Genomic DNA, 23,726 nt, shown 5'->3' with positions numbered 1-23,726 from the left:
AGATGGTGTGTTTAGCGCCCCCTACAGGGATCAGCCGAAAGAAGAATGTCTGAATCTTTTACCTCTTTAATGTGCATAAATACTTGGATTGACGCCTGTTGTGTACTTCTGTCTGTACCATCCATAGAAAGACATGTTTCGTGAAATCTCAACGTTAAACGTGCCAAAACAGAGGTTTCGCAGCGAGCCCATGACGTCATATCATCGCGCCAGAGGACTCCGTAGTCTGTCGGGGCGGCAGTGACGGGGGGGCTTCGCTTTATGCCGTCGCCTCATCATCTGTAAGGGGGAACAATAAACAGCGTCTGATGAAAGCAAGTGTCTGTTTTGGTGGGGGGGATCTGCCATCCGAAACCGACCGGCTCTGTCTGCGTGAAATAGGGAATGAACGACGAGACAGCATCGGACAGCTGGAAGAGAAACTCCGGGTGCTCCAGGTAAAGCTAAGCTAACAGCTCCCCCGGTCAGACCACCGCACTCCTCCTCCAGTAACAAACAAGACGAGAAGGCTGGCTTTTAGTAGGGTTTCAGAAGCAGAGTTGTAAACACGAGCTGCTAGCATTTTTTTTCCTGACAGCTGCATGTTGCAAAACTGTGACGCCAGAATGACGGCATCGGGGCTTCTGCAGACTTTGGTCACATCCGTGCTGTTTTACTCCGTTTCCACACTGTGTTCAGACTCTCCGATAATAAAGTGGCTACACTCACACTGAAAACTTTTGTAAGCTTCCCCTTTCCCATAGAAAGTGACTATTAATGAATAATTCGATCAGCGATGGCTGTATTGATCTACAGCACGTGCATTAAACAGGAAATCCCCACTAAAGAAAGTTTTTTTTTTTTTTGTTTTTTTGGTCTAAGTCTCTCCATGTTTGAGGACCTGAGCTCCATAGAGCTTATCTAGTTGTAACACTGAATTATTCATTATTAAAGCACATTACTGTGGACAGTTTGCACTTGAAGGCTTGAGAAAGAAATGTCTGTGTAGCTTCTCAATCTAAGGACCTTGGAAAGAAAAGGGACTGGACTTCTTTGAGTTTCTTGAAGATGTTTTACCTCTCATCTGAGAAGCTACGTCAGTTCTAAAACCAAATGCTGGAAAGTCCTAGATTGTAAGCAACTGTTGATCATGTGACTCATCACATGGGCCAAGATGTGAAACAGGGTGTTGGTCATTATCAGCAGGGGTTTCGGGTGAACCCATTGTGAGACATTGCTTCACCCTATTATGTGAGTTACATGGGAAGAGATTGCAAAACTACACTATAGTTGGCAGAGAGTTTAAAAATGGTGTTTCACAGTGGAAATAAATGGCTTCTTTCATTTATTTTGTCCAAAATGTGAATATTGACATCCTTGAAAGAGTGACCTTTGACCTTTAGATGCAGACGTACAGCTGAGTCTTGTCTTGTCGAGGTGGCTCTTCTGTGTTGTGCCGTGCATTTATGAAGTGGCTGTTTGGTTTCTCCAGTGAGAATGAAGCACAACTTTACACAGATGTTTTATGATCATTTTTGCAGCCATATATTTTTACACAGATCAGACTTTGAAATCATTGCATTTTTCTTCTTTTTACTTCATTTTTTATTCAACTCTTCTGTCAACATTATTTGATATTTCTGTCGACTTTCAGGGGAATTAAAATCTCCTTTAATTGGTGAACATAAGCATAGATATATGTAACTGTAATTGTTTCTGTAACTCTAATGTGTCCAAGTTCTGTTTGAACCAGTGTTTTGTTTTACATTTGAAGACAGAGAATTCAAAATATATAGAAAAAGTATCAAAAATATAGTTCCCCGTAATATTTAGTGAGATTTTTACTCTCCTAATAGTTTTTGTTTTAATTTTTTAATGGAATAAAAAACTAGAGTGATTAAAAAATAAAATAAATATAGAAATGAAAATGAAAATAAATAAGAAATAAAGTAAAACTATGAAGTTACACACAGTACATTAAACCCTATATACAACTATTTTTCTTGTTTGCATGAAAAGGTGTTTCTGGAGAGTTTTGTCTCATGCGAGGTTTTTCTCTTATGTAGTATTGAGCAAATGCTGGCTGTGAATCCCGGAAAGACGCCCATCAGTCTGCTGCAGGAGTATGGAACGCGGATAGGGAAGACCCCAGTGTATGACCTGCTGAAGGCCGAGGGACAGGCCCACCAGCCCAACTTCACATTCCGCGTCTCCGTCGGAGAGATCAGCTGCACCGGCCAGGGGCCCAGCAAGAAGGCAGCCAAGCACAAAGCAGCTGAGGCTGCTCTGAAGATGCTAAAGGGAGGCCTCGGAGGTCCTGCCGGAGTTGGTATTGGAGTAGACGGGTTTATTGGGGTTGATGTGTCTACTGATGCAGATGGGTCAGTTTAATTTTTATTTATTTTCTTATAAAACAACCTCATTACAGTTAAAATTATTTAAAAATGTTTATCCATCCAGCTCAGTCTGCTTTAAACATCTAATAAGCAGGCCGGCCTGACTGTTATGAAGAGCATTTCAACACTTAACAAGAGTAAGATGTGGTTTCATTGTTTCCTCTTTTTTTTTTCTCAACCTCTGTGTAGTGCCCAGTCAGAGATGAAGACCACAGGCACTTCACAGCAGTCTGAATGCAACCCTGTAGGGGCTCTGCAGGTAAACGCAGACAGCTACCAAGGTTTCATTTTGCTCTCATTATTTCTGCGGCTTATAAATTTTCCAACCTTTGGTTTCTTTTTTACTTTGTTCTGCCAGGAGCTGGTGGTGCAGAAAGGATGGCGTTTGCCAGAGTACACAGTCACTCAAGAGTCTGGTCCAGCACATCGCAAAGAGTTCACCATGACCTGCAGAGTGGAGAGATTTGTTGAAATCGGTACGTTGCTTTGTTTCAATCTCTCAGCCTGCGTGCGCGTGTGTATGTGTGTACCATGTTTACATATCTTTGTGGGGACAAAACGCCTGACCCACAAGTTTGCGGGGAATTTTTGAGACTCAAAATGTGGTTTTAGTGTCGGGGTTACAGTTAGGGTTAGGCATTCAATTTTAATGGTTAAGATAAGCTGCTAGGGAAAGTATTGTGTCAATTAGATGTCCCCACAAAGACATGAAAACACAATTGTGTGTGTGTGTTCACTAATGAAATATTATTGATAGAAAACAGCTTAATAAAACTGAGCAAAATCATCTTTTGTTACACTTTTCACACTGGTCAACTACTTTGTGACTTTCCTTGACTTACTCTCTTAAAGCATGAGAACTTAAGAGATATCAAGCACATCCTTTGGTTTCTGATGCAATCTCCTCTTCCTCTCCAGGAAGTGGTACATCTAAGAAGCTAGCCAAGAGAAACGCAGCAGCTAAGATGCTGTCACGCATACACGATGTCCCCGTAGATATGAGGACCAGCAACGATCCTGATGCCGAAGATGATACATTTACTGTGGTGGGAATCAAACACTGTTACACTGACTGACAAATGTTCATTAAGCATCATTAGAGGGATTAGAGTTTAGCTCACTTCTAAGTAGTAACAAAATATTTTTGTAAATGTTAATTTTCTGTATTTCCTGAAGCATTATTCATTTAGCATAATCTGATTCATATGTTGTTTCTCTTCTGTCTCATGATTATTGCACGTAATGACATTGTCCATTAATTCCTGCATGCACAGAACATAGGCAGCAGAGCGGAGTCGGGTAAAAGTAAAGGCTTCAGCTGCACGTGGGATTCTCTGCGTAACTCTGCCGGCGAGAAGATCCTCCAACTCCGCAGCCATCCTCTGGGCATGCCCTCTGATTCCAACTTCTGCTCTTTGCTCAGCGAACTGTCTCTGGAGCAGCGCTTTGATGTCAGCTACCTGGACCTTGGTGAGTTCACAGACCGTACCTGTCACACTTCTCTCTTGCGTTCTCGTTAAAAGGAGGATGGTATACAAAGCGCCTGCTGACAGGAAGAGCTGCTTTTTTGTAAGTATCTGTTAAATATGGTAATTCAGTGGAGCTTTCACTGCGCTGCTTACGATCTGTTAGGTTGTGAAAGCCTCTTACTGTTTCACATCTGGTTTGCACCATCTGCACGCACTTGCAGAGGATACAGGGTAGATTTTGATGTCGTGCCCAGAAAAAAAAAGGCAAGCTGTGTTGCGGTCGTTATTACTGTCACCAGATATTGAGGAAGTAGCCTGCAGCTGCTTGTTATCTTGGTTTTATGTAGAACCTTTTTTTTTAATGTGGACAGTTTCAATTCAATTAAATTTTATTGATATAGCGCCAAATCACAAGGCGCTTAAAGCTCTTCACCGAAACAACCGTTTAATGTAGCAGATTTACATTAATGAATCGAATTATTGGCATTTGTTTGTTATCTCTGCTCGACTTATTTGTGTAATTAGCACACATTTTCTTTCTTTTTTTTAGTATTAAAACCTGTCACGGTCATTATTTTATCTTCTGCAAACTATTTGATCTATGAAATCGTGACAAAAGTGTTAGTTTTTCTTAAAATACGCAGTAGATGAGGGTAGTTATTAGGACTGGGCGATATGACCTAAAATTCATATCTTGATATTTTTTAGCTGGATGGCGATATAAGATATATATCTCGATATTTTTTTAAAGCCGTAAGTTAAGAACAAAAAGAGAGTTCTTAGTCACACTGTGTCCCAGATGTCACACAGGCATTTTTATTTACATACAGCATAATTTACATGAAGAAATTACTCAAAAATAAATTATCAGCATTTATTAAATAATCATGCTCCATAAATAAAAGAAAACAATGTTGTTTTTGTGCATAACAAAAAGCTCATAATTATGCAGTCAAAATGTAAACTAACAGACGCTGAGCATAATAACAAAGACAGATTTCCCAGCTGCTCTGTTCCCAACTTCTACTGCCTGACTAACAGCCTTGAGTTTGAAATCCTCTTTATGGCCCTTATACACATACAATACGGTAATATTACGTTGAAGCGCAGTACGTATCACTCCGCGAGGCTCCAGACTAGTGATGGTAAATTTGATTCTTTTTACTGAATCGAGTTTTAATGAGTCACTCACCAAAGTGAATCGGGTTTTTTGAGTCATTTGATTCACTGAGTCAGTTGACCAGAGAGTGCAAAAAATTTACATTTTCACTCAAACTTAATTTGTTTCTCTTTTCATGTAAATCCCACTGCTAAGATGAATGATTCTAAAAAAAACAACAACTATTTTATAGAGCAAAAAAGAGCAAAAACATTTCTAAAATTAAGCAATTTCCTATCAAAATTGCTTAATAAACATTTATTTTGTTTATTTGTATTTTATTAGTATTTTCCTTAAATGTGTTAAATATATATTTTCTCATCTAAATGTCCACTGAGCTGTGAGCCAGGGGGCGGTAATGCACCTTAACATTGGTTGCCAACCAAGAAGAAGAAGAAGCTGTGAGCCAGGAGGGAGGGGGTGAGTGAGTGATTCGTTCGCTCGCTCTATGATTCAGCACAGGAGGGAGGGGGTGAGCGAGTCCTGAGTGATTCGCTTATGCTTACGATTCAGCACAGGAGGGAGGGGGTGAGCGAGTCCTGAGTGATTCGCTTACGCTTACGATTCAGCACAGGAGGGAGGGGGTTAGTGAGTCCTGAGTGATTCGTTCGCTCTATGATTCAGCACAGGAGGTAGGGGGTGAGCGAGTCCTGAGTGATTCGCTTATGCTTACGATTCAGCACAGGAGGGAGGGGGTGAGCGAGTCCTGAGTGATTCGCTTACGCTTACGATTCAGCACAGGAGGGAGGGGGTGAGTGAGTGAGTGATTCGTTCGCTCGCTCTATGATTCAGCACAGGAGGGAGGGGGTTAGTGAGTCCTGAGTGATTCGTTCGCTCTATGATTCAGCACAGGAGGCAGGGGGTGAGCGAGTCCTGAGTGATTTGCTTACGCTTACGATTCAGCACAGGAAGGGAGGGGGTGAGTAGCTCAAATGAGCTGTTAGCATGTTAGCAGAGCGATGCTACTGTGAACCGAGGAGCTATTTTCTTGATGTGAGCTTCTACTCAGGGTTTTTTCTTCCAGTTCAGAGCAGAAATGCTTTTGTTAAGAAACTGGCTGTTGTTTTTCCCCCCCCCACAATTTTAATTATAAGCTAGATATATTTCTACTAAGCGAATTAGTTTGCTAACAGAAACAGGGATGAGTCAGTGAGTCAGTTGGGCTTGTGAATCATGATTCACGAGTCAGTAAAGTGATTCTCGAGTATTGAACGATTCGTTCACGAATTGAACATCACTACTCCAGACTACGGTAGCCGTAATGCTCCGACAATCAATCAAGCGCTGCAGCTCCGTAGCTTACCAAAGTCGTACTAAAACATTTTTTGACAGATTGCTGAGCGCCGTGTACCACCTAAAATCGGTTCGCGGTCAGTAAGCACAACCAGAATTCATACATAAGGCGCGCTGTCAACTTTTGAGAAAATGAAAGGATTTTAGGCCGTTAGGCCGTTATGCGCCATGTCGTTAGCGTGGTTAGCTCGTTAGCGCGGTTAGCTCGCTAACACGTTGACGCAGTCCAGCCCCACAACTCGCTAACGGAGATTTGCCGTGTCCATCTTGTCTCTGCCTGCAGGTGAAGCGATGGGGGAGGAGGGGGAGTTGTGTTCAGTGAAGGAGAGGCGAGGTCGAGTAACGTTGCGCAGAGACAAAAGTGGACGAAAGAGAGGCAAACTTGTGGCTCCACAATTATAATTATAACGTAACATGGACTATATCGATATAAAGGATATTGTCACATCTTATATCTCGTATGAAAATATATCGATATTTTTTAAAAACTCGATATATCGCCCAACCCTAGTAGTTATTACTGTATTCTAATATATGTTTTAGTTACAGTAGTTTTGATCATATTATTATTATGCCTGTATATAATAACGGTACATTGAATTAGATGTACAGTATTAATAACAATGTTAACTGTCAAATCTTTCATTCTGAAGTACACCACACATATGTTATTATTTAAAAAGTAGCAGTAATCCTGTAAGTATCTATTTTATAATAAAAATGAAACTCATGATTTTGTGTTTTGTTCCTTCTGTTCTCAGAGGAGCGCAGTCTCAGCGGCCTGTGTCAGTGTCTCGTGGAGCTCTCCACGCAGCCAATCACCGTGTGTCACGGCTTCGCCCCAAACGTAGACGGCGCCCGAGCCAACGCGGCCCACAATGCACTGCAGTACCTCAAAATCATGGCAGGAGGGAAATGACGAGCGTGTCAGCCCCCCCTCCCTCACAGACTTGAACTCACCACTACAAAATGCCATCATAAATTTCTACTTTGGATGACGGAGGCACTTTTGTGATGAACTCAAATAACATGAATTACCTCAAATTTAGAAATGAAGACTCTTTATGCCCCGAGATTTTTTAAAAGTCCTATTGATGATGCCAATGAAGATTTAGTTGCCCCCCCCACCCACCCACCCAAAAAAAATCACTTGACATTTACAATATTTATCACTAATTATGTATTTTTACTTTTTTATATCACCCTAGTTGTTTTCATCTGAATTTATAAATGGTGCTATCGTGGTAAACTCAACGTTGCAAATAACTTGAGATAAAATTCTGATGCCGTGAAACGACCAGGGCGTGAAAGGGGTCTGAAGAAAATGGAGTGGAGTCATCCGTTCACTGCTGCTTTGTTAAATCCCTGTTTTCATGCACGGATCTAAAAAGAGCCCAGACTTGAAGAAAAATTAAGAAAAAGAGACTGCTGAGTTATTGTCATAGGACAATCATCTTGAAGATTAACCATTTTACACACAAGTGTTAAAAAATGTTGGTTTTAGTATGAAAATAGTCCCCCTGTTACATGCTAGTTCTTTGTTTGGGTCGGTTAGATTAGGTTTATATGATTTAATGTTTAATAAACACATTATTTGTGGCTACACCTTTTGTCGCCCTCTCTCTGAAACAGTCAATTCAATTAAATTTTATTTCTATAGCGCCAAATCGCAACAAAAGTCGCCTGAAGGCGCTTCATAGATACAGAGAAAAACCCAACAGTCATGTGACCCCTATGAGCAGCACTTTGGCGACAGTGGGAAGGAAAAACTCCCTTTTAACAGGAAGAAACCTCTGGCAGAACCAGGCTCAGGGAGGGGCGGGGCCATCTGCTGCGACCGGTTGGGGTGAGAGACCACAGTCCACTTATATTATTGTGCGGCCTTTACAATAGACCCCCCACCCCTCCCCCATGTGTTCTAATTGGTCAGTTGAACCGACACAGTGGTATCTGAAATCCCAGTGTCTTGATAATGTTTTAATTTTCTGGGCTTTTTAAGGTAACTTTGATGTTAAATCAGGGAGTTGAAAATGGTTTTATTTAATGAAATGTTTCACGTTGCTGTTTCCATGGAAATAAAAGCATGTCACTGGGTCTTCAGAGGGGTAAAATAGTTTTACTGTAAGATTCAGCAAAGGCAGCTTCCCATTTACTGATGATGTGTCAAACTAGCCTCCGTGCTGGCTTTACATCAGTCCGTTACGTAGTGACATAGATTAGTCTATTATGTTTCAGAACGACTACTTTTGGCGTGTAAGCAAACCTTTTTTTAAACTTTCCAAACAGTTTGCACACAAAGCTAAGCAACCTCCAAAACACTGTTAGTGGCTCTTACATTTAAAACCCCCAAATTAAAGCTGCCTGTCTGCTGCGCTGTGCTCTGAATGTTTGGCTATGTTTTCTAAATAACATTAATATTTTATGAATTGCCCTCACGTAGTTTCATGATGTGTCACAGTCTAATTTCTTTTCTTTCTCACACTTTACGTTAAGTTTGCAAATTCATTTCTGTTGAGATAAAGACACAGCTATGTGTTGGCAGAAAAAGGAAGCGGTACAGTGAGTTTTAATAAATGTTTGTTCTTCTCAACATTAAACTCACTCTCGTGTGTTAAGCTTTCAATATCACACACCAGACAAAGCCATCATGTCATACGGACTTCCAAAAGTATTCAAACAATCACCTTGTTTTTCTGTTGATGTGACTGATAAGTTTCCACATAAAAGCTGATGACTGGCTTCCAGAGTATTCTCTGTAACTGCCCGTTGTGTCACTTCACCTTGCCTTACTGTAGCTGTTAGTTGGTAAAATGCTGTGAAGTAATTTAATAAAAGATTTTTTGCACTGCTAAAGAAAACATCTGTGCAGGATGGACACATCTGTGTAGTTTTATTCACACTGACATTGAGTTCAAGGTGCATGAAACTGATGGTGATGCTGACATTAAACTTGTGACGCTCCTCTGCTGTGATACAAAAACAATAAATGGAAGTAAAACGTTAGCTCCACAGGAATAATCTTTGAAATGCAGCCTTTCACCTGTATTATGACTAGATTGCCATTTAAATAAAAGATTTTCCACTGTCTACTTATTAAGAATACAATAATCTTTGTTAAATATGAGCACGATGGAAAAACTTAATACTTTGTTCAAAAATATTCTCATTGAAAAAAACCTCTAAAGTCGTGACATGAGCAAGTCTGACAGTACGATGATTTTATTTTGATAGGAAATCCTCGGCAGAGTTTCACAAACTCAGGCACTGCCGTACATGCTGTTTGCATGAGCGGTCTGTCATCTGCTGTGTCTGTCTGATGAGGGGCTGACTTCTTCGTCCGCGTAGCCGCTGCTGTCCGACTGCATGCTGTCACCGCGGACCACTTCACCTATACGAGGGAGCAAACGCAGTCAGACATGTTCTCCAAACTCTGGGAAGTGCAGCACAAGTGCAGCAGCACACTGACCTAAATAGGCACAGAAACACACACCTGCAGAGCTACTCGTGTACACATCTGTCAAGCTCTCATCTGATGCTGAATTCATATTCATGCTCAAACATACACACACCAGCCACTTTAGCAGGTACGACCAGTCATTAACACGTTTATCTAATCGACTAATCACATGGCTGCAAGTCAGGCATGGTCATGTTCAGACATGATCAAGGTGACCTGGTGAAGTTCAAACTGAGCATCAGAATGGGAAAGAAAGGTGATTTAGATTAAGTGATATGAAGCGTGGTTGTTGGTGCCAGATGGGCTGCTCTTTGCGTTTCTAAGCTTTACAGAGAATGGTGCAAAAAAGAGACAATAACCAGTGAGCAGCAATTATCTGGGTGAAAAATTCCTTGTGGATGTCAGAGGAGAATGGCCTTGCAGAAGAGCGTCTCTGAACACACAACACATCGGACATTGAAGCATTGAACCTTCCTATGGTGTGGTCAGATTCTGATGTAAACAACACGAAAGCACGGATCCTGCCTTGCATCAGTGGTTTAGACCTGTGGTGGTGTAATGGTGTGGGTGCTATTTTCTTGGCACACTTTGGCCCCCTTAGTATGAACTAAGCATTGTTTGCTCCTGACAATCCTTTTATAACTCCAACGTACCCATCTACTGATGGCTGCTTCCACCACCACGTCACAAAGCTCAAATCACTGTGAGTTCGCTGTACTGAAATGACCTCCACACACACCTGATCTCAGTGCAACACAGCATTTTGGGATGTGCTTGAATGGGAGATTCCCATCACAGATGTGCACAGTACTGTCATTTCAATATAGACAAAAAGTCTGAGGCAGGCTTTCAGCACCTTACTGAATCTGTGAAGAATTACGGCAGTTCTCAAGACAAAAAGGGGTCCAACCCACCACGAGTAATTTAATTCAGTTCAATTCAATTTTATTTATATAGCGCCAAATCACAACAAAAGTCGCCTCAAGGCGCTTCATAGATACAGAGAAAAACCCAACAATCATATGACCCCGTATGAGCAAGCACTTTGGCGACAGTGAGAAGGAAAAACTCCCTTTTAACAGGAAGAAACCTCCAGCAGAACCAGGCTCAGGGAGGGGCGGGGCCATCTGCTGCGACCAGTGTTGGGAAGGTTACTTTTAAAATGTATTCCATTACAGAATACAGAATACATGCCCCAAAATGTATTCTGTAACGTATTCCGTTACGTTACTCAATGAGAGTAACGTATTCTGAATACTTTGGATTACTTAATATATTATCATGCTGTTTACAACTACATGAATGTACTATTGCTGTGATTTATTACTGTTACTGAAGGTCCGCGGCTCCGAACCGTAGTAAAGGGACCTCTGGCTAATACGGTGGGTTCTGTGTCGGCTCGTAGCGGAAAACTAGCTTTACTTTGTTGTCTGGGTCAACTTTGCTAGCGAGCGACAGAGAGAGGCGTTGAAAGGCTGCTCCAACGGAACTTATTGTTTTTGGAGGAAAACACGAACACGGTGTACAGTCGAGTCTTAATAGCTTACTTACAACTGGGCTCGTCAGGCTCTCTTCTTGGCTGCAGTGGTTATTATTATATTTACATGCTTCCAGCTCCCGTTTTTGCTCGATGACAGTTCGTACTTTTCCTTTTTCTCCCTCCCTCGCTCACAGACACATAACGTGTATGGCAGTCCATTCTCCCTGCAGCACGGACTACACTGCCTATGATGCTACATTCTTTAGAGCTATACCGGTAGCATTCTGCCTATTAGCTTAGCACAACAACAACAACAGGCGCTCTCTCACCCAGGAAACACGCAGAGAGAGAGCGTCACCCTGTAACCATGGCAACCGTAACGCTGCCGCCTGGAACAACAGAACGTAGCTGTCAAACAAAACCCAAACAGTCCTGACCCGCCACAATATGAAACAGGGAAGTACCGCCGTGTAATCCATTTATTTCAACAAAGTAACTGTATTCTAAATACCACCTTTTTAAACGGTAACTGTAACGGAATACAGTTACTCATATTTTGTATTTTAAATACGTAACGGCGGTACATGTATTCCGTTACTCCACAACACTGGCTGCGACCGGTTGGGGTGAGAGAAGGAAGACAGGACAGGAGTAGTGTATATTTTTATACCTGGGTTTGCCTGAATTACTCAGTTCCTCATTTGACCTCAATACAAGACCTCCAGTAAGCTCAAAGTTTATTCACATGTAGCTGAGCAGTGTTACATGGCAACACCCTTTGACTTCACACATTTTAACTGTTATAACTGTGTGCATCTTTTTTTTTTTCTGTCAGCGAGTTTATGACCACTGCTAACTGCAAACAGCTATTTTAAAATTGTGACAAGTCAAATTCCCATAAACTGTGTTCACAAAATAAAAGTCAAGTTCCTCAAATGAGATGTAAGCACACAGGGTACCTTTGTATTGATGTTTTTTTGAAAATGGTGAGGTTGTAGTTCTTGGAGTTTCTGACTGTCCCAAGTCTTCCTCTCCTGCACTATGCACCTAAAAAGACAAGGGGAATGCCTGCTTAGTAACTGTTTAAAAATAATTTCATGAACAATTACACACAGCACGAGCTGAAGAAGTCATTGCAACATAGATGTCTATCACTATACAGTGTTTGAAGCCAAATATAAGTGAATATAAGAGCCTCTTTTGTATCATTTGGTTAGGTTTTCAATACTTCTGATAAATAATATTGTTATTTGGCCTGTTTTTTTACATAACAAACAATAATCAATGATCAAAATCTCTTTGAAAGAGAAAAAAGACATATTCCTAATGCAGGCTGTTTTCTGGGTCAAAGTGAGCAACACAAAACACCCACGTATTATGAATCATAAATGGCTCATAGCCAAAACCAAACATTATCAGAGGAAAGAACATATGGAATATTTGAAGGTGAGATTGCTTTTGAGTAATAATTTGATCATTTTGTTATATCCATTTATACCCTTTTCATCATGTTCTAGTATGATTACGATGACTTGAGCCTGTTTGGAAAATGTTTCCTGAATCAGTTTGTGATGTACTCAGTTTGCGTTCGTTTAATGAAAGTCAGCAAAACATCGTTAAACTCTTTTCAAATGGTAGTGCTGAGATAACAAGCAACATGAAGCCTATTGTAAAACTACCGTACCTCTTCCAGCTCAAAGGAATTAACCTGCTGAAGATTACTGGAGAGCTTGCCCAGGCTCTGATGCATCAGAGGATTCAGATACTGTCCTTGCTTCTCTGAAGGAGACTTTTTCTCTCCATAGAAACCATGCGAAGCATGACTGGAATCGGATGTTTTCGAAGAAGAGGATGGCACATCATCGCCTTCCCAGCCAGTCACAGTTATGCAGTAATGAGTGTAGCTACCACTGGGTTCCGAGACAGGAAGTGATCTAGATGCGTCCCCCCGCGTGGCCTCACCTGAAGAGCCAACATCGTCTGTATGTGAATTCAGGTTAGACTTTGTCACGGAGGCTTGTAGACTGAATTTGTGTGATACAGAACAGGATTTATCTGTGCTTTCTCTCTCTGAGGGAGTCAAACTTTCCGGACTGTGTGTCCTTTGACTGCAAAAAGGCGCGCGGTGTACACTCTCAACTATCTGGGGGCAAATTAAATCGTATGTAACCTTGGCAACAGGCTTTAGTTCCGCTGTCCTTTTGTTACTTTGTGTCAAACATGAGTCCAACTCTGGCTGACATGAAGATGATTCAGAGTGGGTTTCTATGACAGTTTCTTCTGATAATGATGATGCTACAGATGTTCTTACACCCTGAGTCATGGAGTCGTTTTCACCAGAGTCAACATCCTTTGGCTGTTTATTATCGTCCCCCGTTTCCGTTTCACGGGTTTTATTTCTGTCCTCGAGAATCTCCGTGTCCGTCGTTGACTGTTGAGTTTCCAGCCCATTTTCACCGTCTGTGATCTGGTTAACATCCATAGCTGAATTATTGCTATTACATTCCTCCAAATCCAGCTTCTTGTTAACTCCACTCTTGTTTTTCCACACTATATCCACAACTTCTGGCAGGCTGGATCTTTTCCTGGGTGAAGGCTGTGGCGAGGTGGAGTCAGACCCCCGGGGAGAGCCCGTGTAGAGACACATCTTATTGACAGTGTCCTTCAGCCTCTCTACTGGAGAGCGTGGCTCACTTCGAATGCTGCTTCTGAACCGTTCGATCCTCTGCACAGAGGAAGAGAAGGTGAACTCCGGTGTGGACAGTTTCTGGAGAGGAGTGCGGGACACGTGGGAGTACAGGGAATAGAAAGCGTTGGCCATCGCTGTCAGCACTTGAACCTGTCTGAAACGACCTATGGGAATGAAGAGACTTATATAAATGGATATAATTTACCTTATCACAGATCAAATAATCATATACAGATTACAGCTACAGAAGTCAAAGCAAGCTAACCAACAGAAGAACTACAACTAGATAGTCTTACTAGCAAGAGAGAGGCTGGGGTCTTCTTCTCTTATCCGCCTTATTTGTGAATCCAAGAAGAGTCGGAAGTTGATGCCCCGAGCCTGAGAAGGAAAGGTAAAGAAACGAGGAGGGATGCGCACAGTAACCTGTGGCTCCTCACAGCCAAAACCCAGCTCATACAAAGTCTCCTCTGCATCCTCTGAACACAACTCGAGGACATCTGATATACTAGTGTGAGAAAAAGGAGAGAAAATGTTGTATTACAGCTAATGTAATCATCAAAGCATCAAAGATGCAACCACTATAGTGAATAATATGTTAGAAATGGTGTATACCATCTCATGTGAAAGCCATTTTTGAAAATTTGGCGAATAATAAATCCTTTAAAAGACTCACGTTGATGTACTTTTCCAGGTTGAGGCAGAGAAGCAGCTGGAAGTTACGCTGTGGCCCAAGTTCATTGATGGCAAACATAGTCCTTGACGTGGGGTGCTGAACATAAGACGTGTCAGATGTTACACTGCATCCAACCTGCATGTTAAAGCCTTTATTTGTGCGTGATCTGTTTATTCTGACGTGTGGAAGAGTTGGTGACTGACCTGGTGAGCCTGCTCTTTTGTCTGATGGACGGCTGTCGCGCCAAGCTTCTTGGTCGCCACACAGTGAAACAAAATTATAAATAAATAACATTAGATCTTTTATTTACGTTTCTCTAATACTGATTTTGTAAAATTATAAAGTCACACAGCAAGCTTTGTATATTACAAGTAAATTATTAAATGAGAAATGCCTTTAATATAGTGTAAAGATCACCTATGCTATATGCCTATGACTACCAGTTCTTTACCAAATATTTGTTGTTTTCCTGTTTTACTGCTACTGCCATAACTACATGCCTATATGCTGACTACTCACCCAGGCTCAGGTTTAACATCTCCACCTTCTACCACAGAAGCTGAAACAAAGAAGGCACGTTAAAATAAATTACAACACTTCTGGGTTCGACAGTTTCCCCAGGCACAACACCACAGGGTTGCTCAAGGAAGAAATTCACTTATCAGGAAAGACAAAACGCTACAGAGGATATAAAGTTGTAGATATGTTTCTATGATGTGAGTAAATGTAGAAAATCCCCTTCGGCGCTACTCTTCCTTCATTTAATGCAATGCTTCCTGCAAAGGGACAATCAAGATCTCTAACAAGCAACAACACCAACCTGTCTCAAATTAATAACTTCTGTTAATTAATGGCTGTGTAAATGAAGGATGAGCTTTCTTTGTTTGACAGCTTAAACCTTTAATAACTTTGTACTTTGAACGCTGTATGATTTCAGTTTTGTTTAACAATATTTCAGTAAGAGACGTGGAAAATATGTGAGAATTATCTGTTTAATATTAGAAGGAATTTTGTTAGGTACACAATTTCAGCTGCGTATTAACACAAGTTTCTTATCAGTCAATCGCATATAAGCAACTCAATAAATTTAGGCATGTGGACATGGTGAAAACAACCTGCTGAAGTTCAAACTGAGCAGAATGGGGATGATTTACGTGACTTTGAATGTAACATGGTTGTTGGGGCCGGACGAGCCTCCACAGTTACCACATCTCAATCCAATAATAGCAACTTTGGGTTTTAGTGAAACAGAAGATTTGTATCACAGATTTACAGCCAACAAATCTGTAGCAACTGTTGAAAAACTGCTGAAAAAAAATGGGCCAAAATATCTGAAGAATGTTTCAGACCTCTTGTTCAGTCTATGCAACAAGTCTTAAAACCTGTGACCTTTGCTTACAATCCACTAAGCTTATTGTTCTAGAGTCCGAATATCCGCTAGGTGGTTATTAATGTTGTTGCTTAACCCCTACAATAACAATCATAACAGTTTTTTCATATATGATCTCCATGTGATCCATAAGAATCTGTATATGTGTAAAGTTGTATTTTATTTTAATAAGTGTGCCCATTCATGACGTAACATAAGAGTTATAAACAAAATATCTTTCAAGCTTTCTCAAAAAACTTCCTCATGGCACTGCACAACACTGGGTGTGTCACTGACATATAAACTGCTCAGTCTAATTTGAACATAAACAGAGATTTAAAAACATCAGGATGCACAGTCAAGTTTCCTATAGTAATATATTCTGCTCTATTATTAGTCTTTTACAAGGGTAAGCATGTATTACGTCATTTGTGCAGAGAACACATGAAGGTTAGTTTAAGTGCTTGACTAATCTTCAGATGAATGTGAGAAAAGTAGTGGTTATGGCCACGCCTTCAGGAAATTAATGCAAAACTATTCTCAAGAAATATCTGGGGTTGTCATTATCTGCAGTTTCCTTTTTCCTTTAACAGGAATGAATACGTTAGATGTGAAGACAAGCACTCAGTCTGATTTAGAAGAGTTAGCAGAGAGAGCAAGGGGCAGGACCTTTGACATCTCCAGTCAATCAATGTGAATTATCCAGAAACACGCCTTTGCTATTCTCACACTGACTCAGTGGCACATCGCACACTCTTTGTACTAGGGAGCTGACACAGAGAGCTAACCCCAGGCAAAAATCTATGTAATTCCTAAAATTCCTTTAGGATAACACTAAGGCTACGTCCACACGTACACGGGTATTTTTGAAAACGGAGATTTTCCGTTTTCGTTTTAAAAAATAATCCCGTCCACACGTAAAGGCAGAAATGAAGGAAAACGCTGCTAGGAACATGCCAAAGCAACAGGTGGCGCTATATTCCTAACCGTGCAGAAATGTTGGCCAATCAGAAGTCTAGAAGCCTCGGTGGGAAAAAGTAAACAAAGCTGGGGCATAGAAGCAGAACCGAGTCGTATGTGTGGAGGGACAGTAACTGTGTATGTATATGTAAGCATTTAAACACTGCAGAGAGAACAATTAACAGTAACAGTATTGTAGAAATTCATTTCACCATAACAATAACGTGGCGCACAGCGTGACGTCAAAAAATGCGCACACCTTTGACGCTGCGTTTTCTCCGTTTTCTCCGTTTTTCTCGTCCACACGTAAATGCAAAAACTGAGTTTTCAAAAATATCCACCCTGGCCGGAGTTTTTAAAAATCTCAGTTTTCAGTGACCAAAAACGCCGTTTACGTGTGGACGAAAGGTGCAAACGCATAGAAAAATCTGCGTTTTCAAAAGTACCCGGGTACGTGTGGACATAGCCTAAGTATGCATGCAGTCATCTATATTTGTCTGCCCATGCATGAACATATACAGCGTATGCTTACCATCTGCTCCAAGACCCAGGTCATCAGCAAAGTTACCGGCTTGGAGCACAGACTCTGAAGACAAGAAAGTCACAGATATGAATAATTAGATGAGAAATATAAATTTAAAAAATGTAATGTAGACTTCCTCCACGTACATTATTATGAATGTAGCAAATATGAGAAACTTGTATTTTACCTCACCATTTCGTTTTCGTGCAAATTAAAACTTAAAATCGCCTACTGCATCTCCAAAGGAGTAACAAATTCTACTTTTTACTCCAGCACAATCTTTATGACACACAAAACATCCGTCTATTTGTTGTCCTGCAAACATGTACGTAATTAGGAGCTGAGCAACCAAAATTGACACACAGGTTTATCTTTGGCCTCTGAAGGGTCTTATCTGTATCAGCTATTATGGCATCATCAGGTTGCCTACCATCTATCTAACAACAGGCTAAAATCACAGAACAAACAATGCTGTTGCATGTACTAGTTAAACATAATATACTCCTTGAGGTTCGGTAATTCATTTGAATGAAAAACAGCTCAAATTAAGAACACTGACAACATGTCTGTGCAGGTTCTCAGTCATCCAGGTCATCGTAGTCAAAGGAGCTTGCAAAGAAAAGCGTCTGGACTTCTGTAAGTTGCTTGAAGACGTTTCACCTTCATCCGAGAAGCTTCTTCAGTTCTAAGGTCAAATAGTGGAGAGTCCCAGATTTAAACCCAGTGGGAGTTTCCCCCCAAAGAGGGACAAAGGACCCCCTGATGATCCTCTACCTAATCACATGAGCCAAGGTGTGAAACTGGGTGTGGGTCACAATCAGCCAGGGTTTCGGGTGAGCTCATTGTGAAACCTGGCCCCAACCTATCATGTGATTTCCTGAGGTCAGATGGCCAATGTGGAGAGATTGGAGAGAGACCAAACAGCCACTTCACAAGCGCATGGCACAACATAGAAGAGCCACCTCCACGGGACAAGACTCAGCTGTCCATCTGCATCTTAAGGACAAAGGTCAATCTTTCGAGGATGCCAATGTTCACATTTTGGACAGAAAGGACAGATGGTTTGAAAGAGGAGTGAAAGAAGCCATTTATGTCCACTGCGAGTGACCATCTTTGAACAGAGGCGGTGGCTTTCGACACCAACTGTCTGCCATCTATAATCAAGTTTTGAGTTCCCTCCCCAGACGCCTTAACGCCCACTCACATCCTGGGCCATCTGACCTCAGGAATTCGCATGATAGGTTGGGGCCAGGTTTCACAATGAGCTCACCTGAAACTCTGGCTGATTGTGACCCGCACCCGTTTTCACACCTTGACTCATGTGATTAGGTAGAGGATCATCGGGGGGTCCTTTTGTCCCTCTTTGGGGGGAAACTCCCACTGGGTTTAAATCTGGGACTCTCCACCTTTTGACCTTAGAACTGAAGAAGCTTCTCGGATGAGAGGTGAAACGTCTTCAAGCAACTTGCAGAAGTCCAAACGCTTTTCTTTTCAAGCTCCTTAGAACACTGACAACAGAAACTTTTGATAACATAACATCAGAATCTGAAACCCTGATAAAAGTATCAGTATGCAGTATTATGAAAAGTAATACTGCATGCCAATATATTTTAAAGATGAGGTTTGTTTCAGCTCCTACTCACCAAAACTCAGCTGACCGCTGTTCTCTGAGCAGGCATCTGACCTGTAAAATATTCCAATATTTAAAACATGAACACACCCCCTGTGAGATCCAATCAGTGTCATGCTTTTATCAAACGAGTGATTAAGTTTGCATAGATAGCTTCATCTGCAGCACGATACTGCCGGAGCTTGTGAGAGCTGCTTCTTAATCAATCTGTCAGCTTCCTCTTGTAGATGTAATAACGCCTTCAAACTAGTCTGGTTATTCTCTCCTATTTCTTTTACTGTACTCTTTTCTGGTGTTACAGGCCATTTCAGTGAAAACGCAGACTATGCAAACTCATTGACCACTTCCTTCTTGATAACTGACGTAATGTGAACTAATCTGTCTGTGTTCCTTGCAGCAGTTTGATGAAAAAAAAAAAAGAAATGATTATTTCCTCCTAGTTATATCATTTTCTCTCCCATAAGGAAATATTACAAAGAGTGAAGCAGTTGTGAGGTTTAGTTTGTATGTGATGAAAAATTCTTACGCCTGAAGACATCTATGTGTTGATACCCTGGCCACATTTTTTATCATACTCAGTAACAGGTACCTTCTGTGACACTTAACACTGGTTGATCTTCTGCAAACAAGTGTTCCCAAGACAGCAGAAGGTCAGTTCGGAGCACTGGTTTTAGTTTTAAAGTTCATTGTAAAATTAATTTTTTCCAATGGAACAATAATAAGTCATCATCAAAGTTGACTTTGGTGAAAAACAATACTGCGGCTGCCTTGCTGCAGCGTCTTCCTGGAACACCTGACTTCAGAGAGTTTCCACTTGCTACGCGCCGTTCTTTGTTAACCAGTTTCCAGTGACTGACAACTTGTCCTTCAGTGCTCAAAATATCATCTTACAAGAAAAACAAGCAGTAAAACAAGTTGACTTACCCACAACTGAGAAGCCAGTTCTCAATCTTTCCTGCAAGGCATCCTGTGGAAATCGCACTTAAGATTATGACTGATCCCCACTGAAGGAACACATGCATTGTGCTATTATTAACTGACAGTTAGCCGCTTGTTGTCATGTATATCCTATTATGTACTCGTGTTATTTTTGCTATTGGTCACAACAAATATATTTTTTAACCCACTATTTATTCTTTACCCAATAAACAGGGTATCCAGCTACTTATGTATCTTCAAGTTCAGCTGATCACTTGATGTATGCACCATGGAGGACGATCCCTCCCACGTTCCAGAACCTGCTCTTACCATCAGAGAACACATCATCGTCCGCTATGGAGGCAGATGGGAACGGGCACAGAGGCCCTTCAGGGTCTTCCAAAGTGACCCGCTGACGGCTGCTGTTGATCCATGCTCGCCGCCTCACTGTGGAGGACGAGCTCTCCATCGCTTCAGTTCACAGGACAGCCGGGGGACATGGCTCTGTCAAAGCTGCCAAGGTGCAACAAAAGAACCGGGGATGAAATGTTGAAGCAGCAACACAGTGTTAGGCTTTAATGTTTACTTTAGGAGAATGAACACTTTTTTACTCTAAAGTCAATTGTATTCAGGATTTTCAGTGATATTTCCCTTCTCATTAAAATTGAGCCATTTTTGCATGGGGATATTAACAGCCGCTTGCTTATCAGCAGTGTTTCTAAGACATCTGTGCATAGATTATACTTGATATTGCAGTAAAAATGAGGTGGCTACACGCAAATCAATCTAGCTATGACATTAAGTTCAGAGACTATACTGCTTAAGGCTCATCAAAGTCAGACAAACAGTTCAGGTGAAATATTGTACCTCCAGGACAGCTGGAGACAAGATAACAGACACAATATAAAACATGTATAGATAAATATTCATTAAAAATTGGTATGTTATGGTTAAATGCTCAAAAAGTGAATTTAGCAATGCGAACAACATATAAACACATAATAGAAAAAGGTCGCTTCTAGTTCAGTCTAAATCCCTTCAAAGTAAAAGCAGTTATTATTAATTAAAAGTCGTAATTTACTTTAATGTGTAAGGGAAACCAAGTGTAGTTTAGATAAATTTATCGATGAGATGTAAACCATTATACTAATTAAGAATAATTATTTACTTACTTGATAATACAGCTTACAGGAGCCGTATGTTGGATGTATGTTCTCGATAATAAGACGGAGTAAGATTTTCTCCATTCAGCTACAGCGAAGCGTCTACATGCTGCCTTAGAGCTCAATCAATGCTGACAACCGAAAAGCAGCCTTACCTTCATCGGCGCAGGTTTCAGTTCTGTATCAGAGGCGTTCTTTGTCTCGTTTCCTGTATGTGGCGACTTAAATACGAGCAACTTCATCTGCAATCTTTACAAAACACTTAAAACTGCATCCAGCAGGCTCCCGTTTATCAACGACCGCTCGACGATTCTGGTGATTTCCTTTCGAAAGCAGTCAGTTATAAGTCGGGCTGAATATGCGCGGATCTTGGCGGTGAAGCGGTTTGAGAAGCCTTTGTAGGAAGTAACTTTGCATCTCGTCTGAAATACCAAAGTTTTATCAGCGTGGGATGCAGCTGCTGCACATCCTGCAGAAACAAAAACACAGACAAGTCTGTGGAAATGTCAGAGGCAACGCTGATAGTGCGACACGAGTGATTTGAATGCAAATCATATGACAGGCAAATAGTTTTTTGCACCTCTCCTGTGATATTTGAATTTTACAAAACAAATAAATATTATTTTTGCGTCCAGTGGCCCACAATCATTTTCTTCAGTCGTTTTACTGTGAGGTGTGTAGTTGTTCTCAATGCAGCTGGGAAACTACTTAAAAATGAGTCGCTGAAAATCATAAATATCTAATTTTTTAAAAAATGAAAAAAAGAAAGAAAAAGCAGATTTGCTCTATCTTAGTGTACCATGAAGACACCAAAAAAGTGTAGCTTTGCTAATGCCATGGGAGTACAGAGGCCATTTGTAGCCATCACTCCAACACCCCAGTGCAGTGTGCCACTTAATGCCAGTTTGACATTTTAGCATATTTTTTTGCACTGACTAACACATGTGATGTGTCCTTACAAATTGGACTATAGTGACAATCTCTAACTATAGGGCCCATCCTCCTGAAGGGTCTGGTTCATCTAATCATTATGCCCAGGTCTTCTACCAGAGGCCTGGGAGTCTGAAGGTCCTGCACATTATGTTAGATACTCTGGGACTGCACTCCTCTGGACAGAGATGCTCATATATATATATTAGAAGGAGCTGACATCAGAAATCCTACCAGTGGCTAGAAAAAGATGACTTACAGGACAGCACAGAGGCTCTGATCATGGCAGCACATGAACAGGCCCTAAGCACCATAAAGGACAGGACTCTACCACAGCTGACAGAACCCAAACTGCCGACTGCGCAACGGCGCCCCAGAGACTATCCAACACATAGTAACAGGATGCAAGACACAAGCTTGGACTGCATACCCTGAGAGATACAACCAAGTGGCTGGGATAGTGTACAGGAACATCTGTGTTGCATATGGAGTTCCAGACCAACAAGCAGCTGCGGGTCAACCGACCAGACATAGTGATGACTGTGGTAATACCAGTAGACAGCAACATTGGGAAGTAGCATGAGGAGACAGAGAACTACCAGAAGCTGAAGGAACAACTGGAGCAGATGTGGAGGAAAAGTCCACAGTAATCGTGGTGGTAAGAGGAGCTATAAGAAGCTGTAACCCTGCAGGTTCCTCGCACAACATCAGAGGTCTCTTGTCAGAAGAGGGCAGTCCTGGGATTTAGAGTATTCAGAAATCAGGACTATTCATGCAGTAAAGTACAAAAAAAATGGGAAAATAAGTGTCATTTAATGAAGCCAGTAAAGATACGAATGAGTTGAACACAGTTCTGCCCAGTATTTATTTAATTTTATTATAACCTTAAAATGAATTGCCCACCCCTGATTTAGGCTATTTATTAATCAACATTTGTCACCTGATTAATAAATAACATTTTTTATTTGATTATTCTTACTTTTTAATAATCACCTACAGGTAAAAAGCTGTAAAAGTCATGTTTTAAATAAATGTTAACATTTTCCACTATGATGCATATCTAGTATTTTCCTTTAAATATTCACAAAAAATCACTTAATGTAGAAACTGTGTTAATTAAAAAAAAAAAAACTGTGCCATTGAAACGCAGGAGCAATGGTTTCTGAAAATAACTGTTTTTCAGATAGTTTGCATGTAGGCTGTAGTTTTATTTATCTGTTGTAAGGACAGTACTGTATTTTATGAAATGCTGTAGTGACGTCACTTTCTGGGCTAATGCTGGACAAAAAGCTGATGTTATAATTGTCTGCATAGTAAAGTATATGATGAAAAGCCTCTCTTTAACGGTGTCATATCACTGCATTTATTTCCAGACTACCTGAATGCTTCAGTTAGTGCCTCTAGATCAGTTCAGAGTGTGGTGGTGTCATGCATGCATCAATGTGTGGCGGTAGAAGTATTCATGTCTGCGTCTAATTGAAGAAGTGTCAGTGATGGAGTTCACACAGAGGTGGGTGGCTGCAGGACTGGCCTGGGGATGGGCTCCACCCTCTCTCTCCTGTTTACACGGGCACATGTGCTGCCGTATTGACAGCCCCCTCACGAATCCTAATAATACAAGCCCTCCCACAGGCGAGC

At 41.1% G+C, this 23,726-nt stretch overlaps 2 protein-coding genes and 1 long non-coding RNA gene across 7 annotated transcripts; 1 reads left to right on the top strand and 2 right to left on the bottom strand.

The window, feature by feature from the left end:
- The first annotated feature begins 177 nt into the window (after positions 1-177).
- On the top strand, positions 178-7,423 carry tarbp2 (TAR (HIV) RNA binding protein 2). The gene is made up of 7 exons (XM_085161153.1): positions 178-437; positions 2,046-2,360; positions 2,565-2,634; positions 2,734-2,851; positions 3,294-3,421; positions 3,650-3,845; positions 7,058-7,423. Exons 1-7 carry the CDS (start codon positions 385-387, stop codon positions 7,213-7,215), a joined length of 1,038 nt encoding a protein of 345 aa, XP_085017279.1. The 5' UTR covers positions 178-384; the 3' UTR covers positions 7,216-7,423.
- LOC146517869 (uncharacterized) lies at positions 4,573-6,442 on the bottom strand. The gene is made up of 2 exons (XR_014874297.1): positions 6,245-6,442; positions 4,573-4,963 (listed from the first exon to the last, which is right to left on the bottom strand). It is a non-coding gene; the product is annotated as an uncharacterized LOC146517869 (long non-coding RNA).
- On the bottom strand, positions 7,416-23,254 carry tespa1 (thymocyte expressed, positive selection associated 1). Of its 5 annotated transcripts, none has more exons than XM_085161141.1 (12): positions 21,168-23,254; positions 20,326-20,508; positions 20,002-20,044; positions 19,091-19,131; positions 17,457-17,510; positions 15,115-15,154; positions 14,799-14,846; positions 14,596-14,691; positions 14,219-14,427; positions 12,918-14,086; positions 12,193-12,280; positions 7,416-9,684 (listed from the first exon to the last, which is right to left on the bottom strand). In XM_085161141.1, the coding sequence occupies exons 2-12, from the start codon at positions 20,462-20,464 to the stop codon at positions 9,593-9,595; spliced, it is 2,019 nt and encodes a 672-aa protein (XP_085017267.1). In that variant the 5' UTR covers positions 20,465-20,508; positions 21,168-23,254; the 3' UTR covers positions 7,416-9,592. The 5 variants fall into 5 exon arrangements, with proteins under 5 accessions (XP_085017267.1, XP_085017266.1, XP_085017269.1 ...); XM_085161140.1 differs by having other exon boundaries at positions 21,314-23,254; XM_085161143.1 differs by having other exon boundaries at positions 14,799-14,843; positions 21,314-23,254.
- Between the last annotated feature and the right edge of the window lie 472 nt (positions 23,255-23,726).

This window comes from Neolamprologus multifasciatus, chromosome 5, assembly GCF_963576455.1.
Source record: "Neolamprologus multifasciatus chromosome 5, fNeoMul1.2, whole genome shotgun sequence".
Lineage (NCBI taxonomy): Eukaryota > Metazoa > Chordata > Actinopteri > Cichliformes > Cichlidae > Neolamprologus > Neolamprologus multifasciatus.
Note: the sequence above shows the minus strand (reverse complement) of the source record. Positions and strands in the feature narration are given on the sequence as shown.

Coding starts and splice junctions, on each gene's coding strand:
- tarbp2 (XM_085161153.1), top strand. CDS start 385: ATGAACGACGAGACAGCATCGGACAGCTGGAAGAGAAACTCCGGGTGC. Junction 2,361..2,564: donor GTGTCTACTGATGCAGATGG/GTCAGTTTAATT, acceptor ACCTCTGTGTAG/TGCCCAGTCAGAGATGAAGA. Junction 2,852..3,293: donor GGAGAGATTTGTTGAAATCG/GTACGTTGCTTT, acceptor CTTCCTCTCCAG/GAAGTGGTACATCTAAGAAG.
- tespa1 (XM_085161141.1), bottom strand. CDS start 20,464: ATGGAGAGCTCGTCCTCCACAGTGAGGCGGCGAGCATGGATCAACAGC. Junction 15,155..17,456: donor CCTGGGTCTTGGAGCAGATG/GTAAGCATACGC, acceptor TCTTTGTTTCAG/CTTCTGTGGTAGAAGGTGGA. Junction 14,847..15,114: donor GATGTTAAACCTGAGCCTGG/GTGAGTAGTCAG, acceptor GTGGCGACCAAG/AAGCTTGGCGCGACAGCCGT.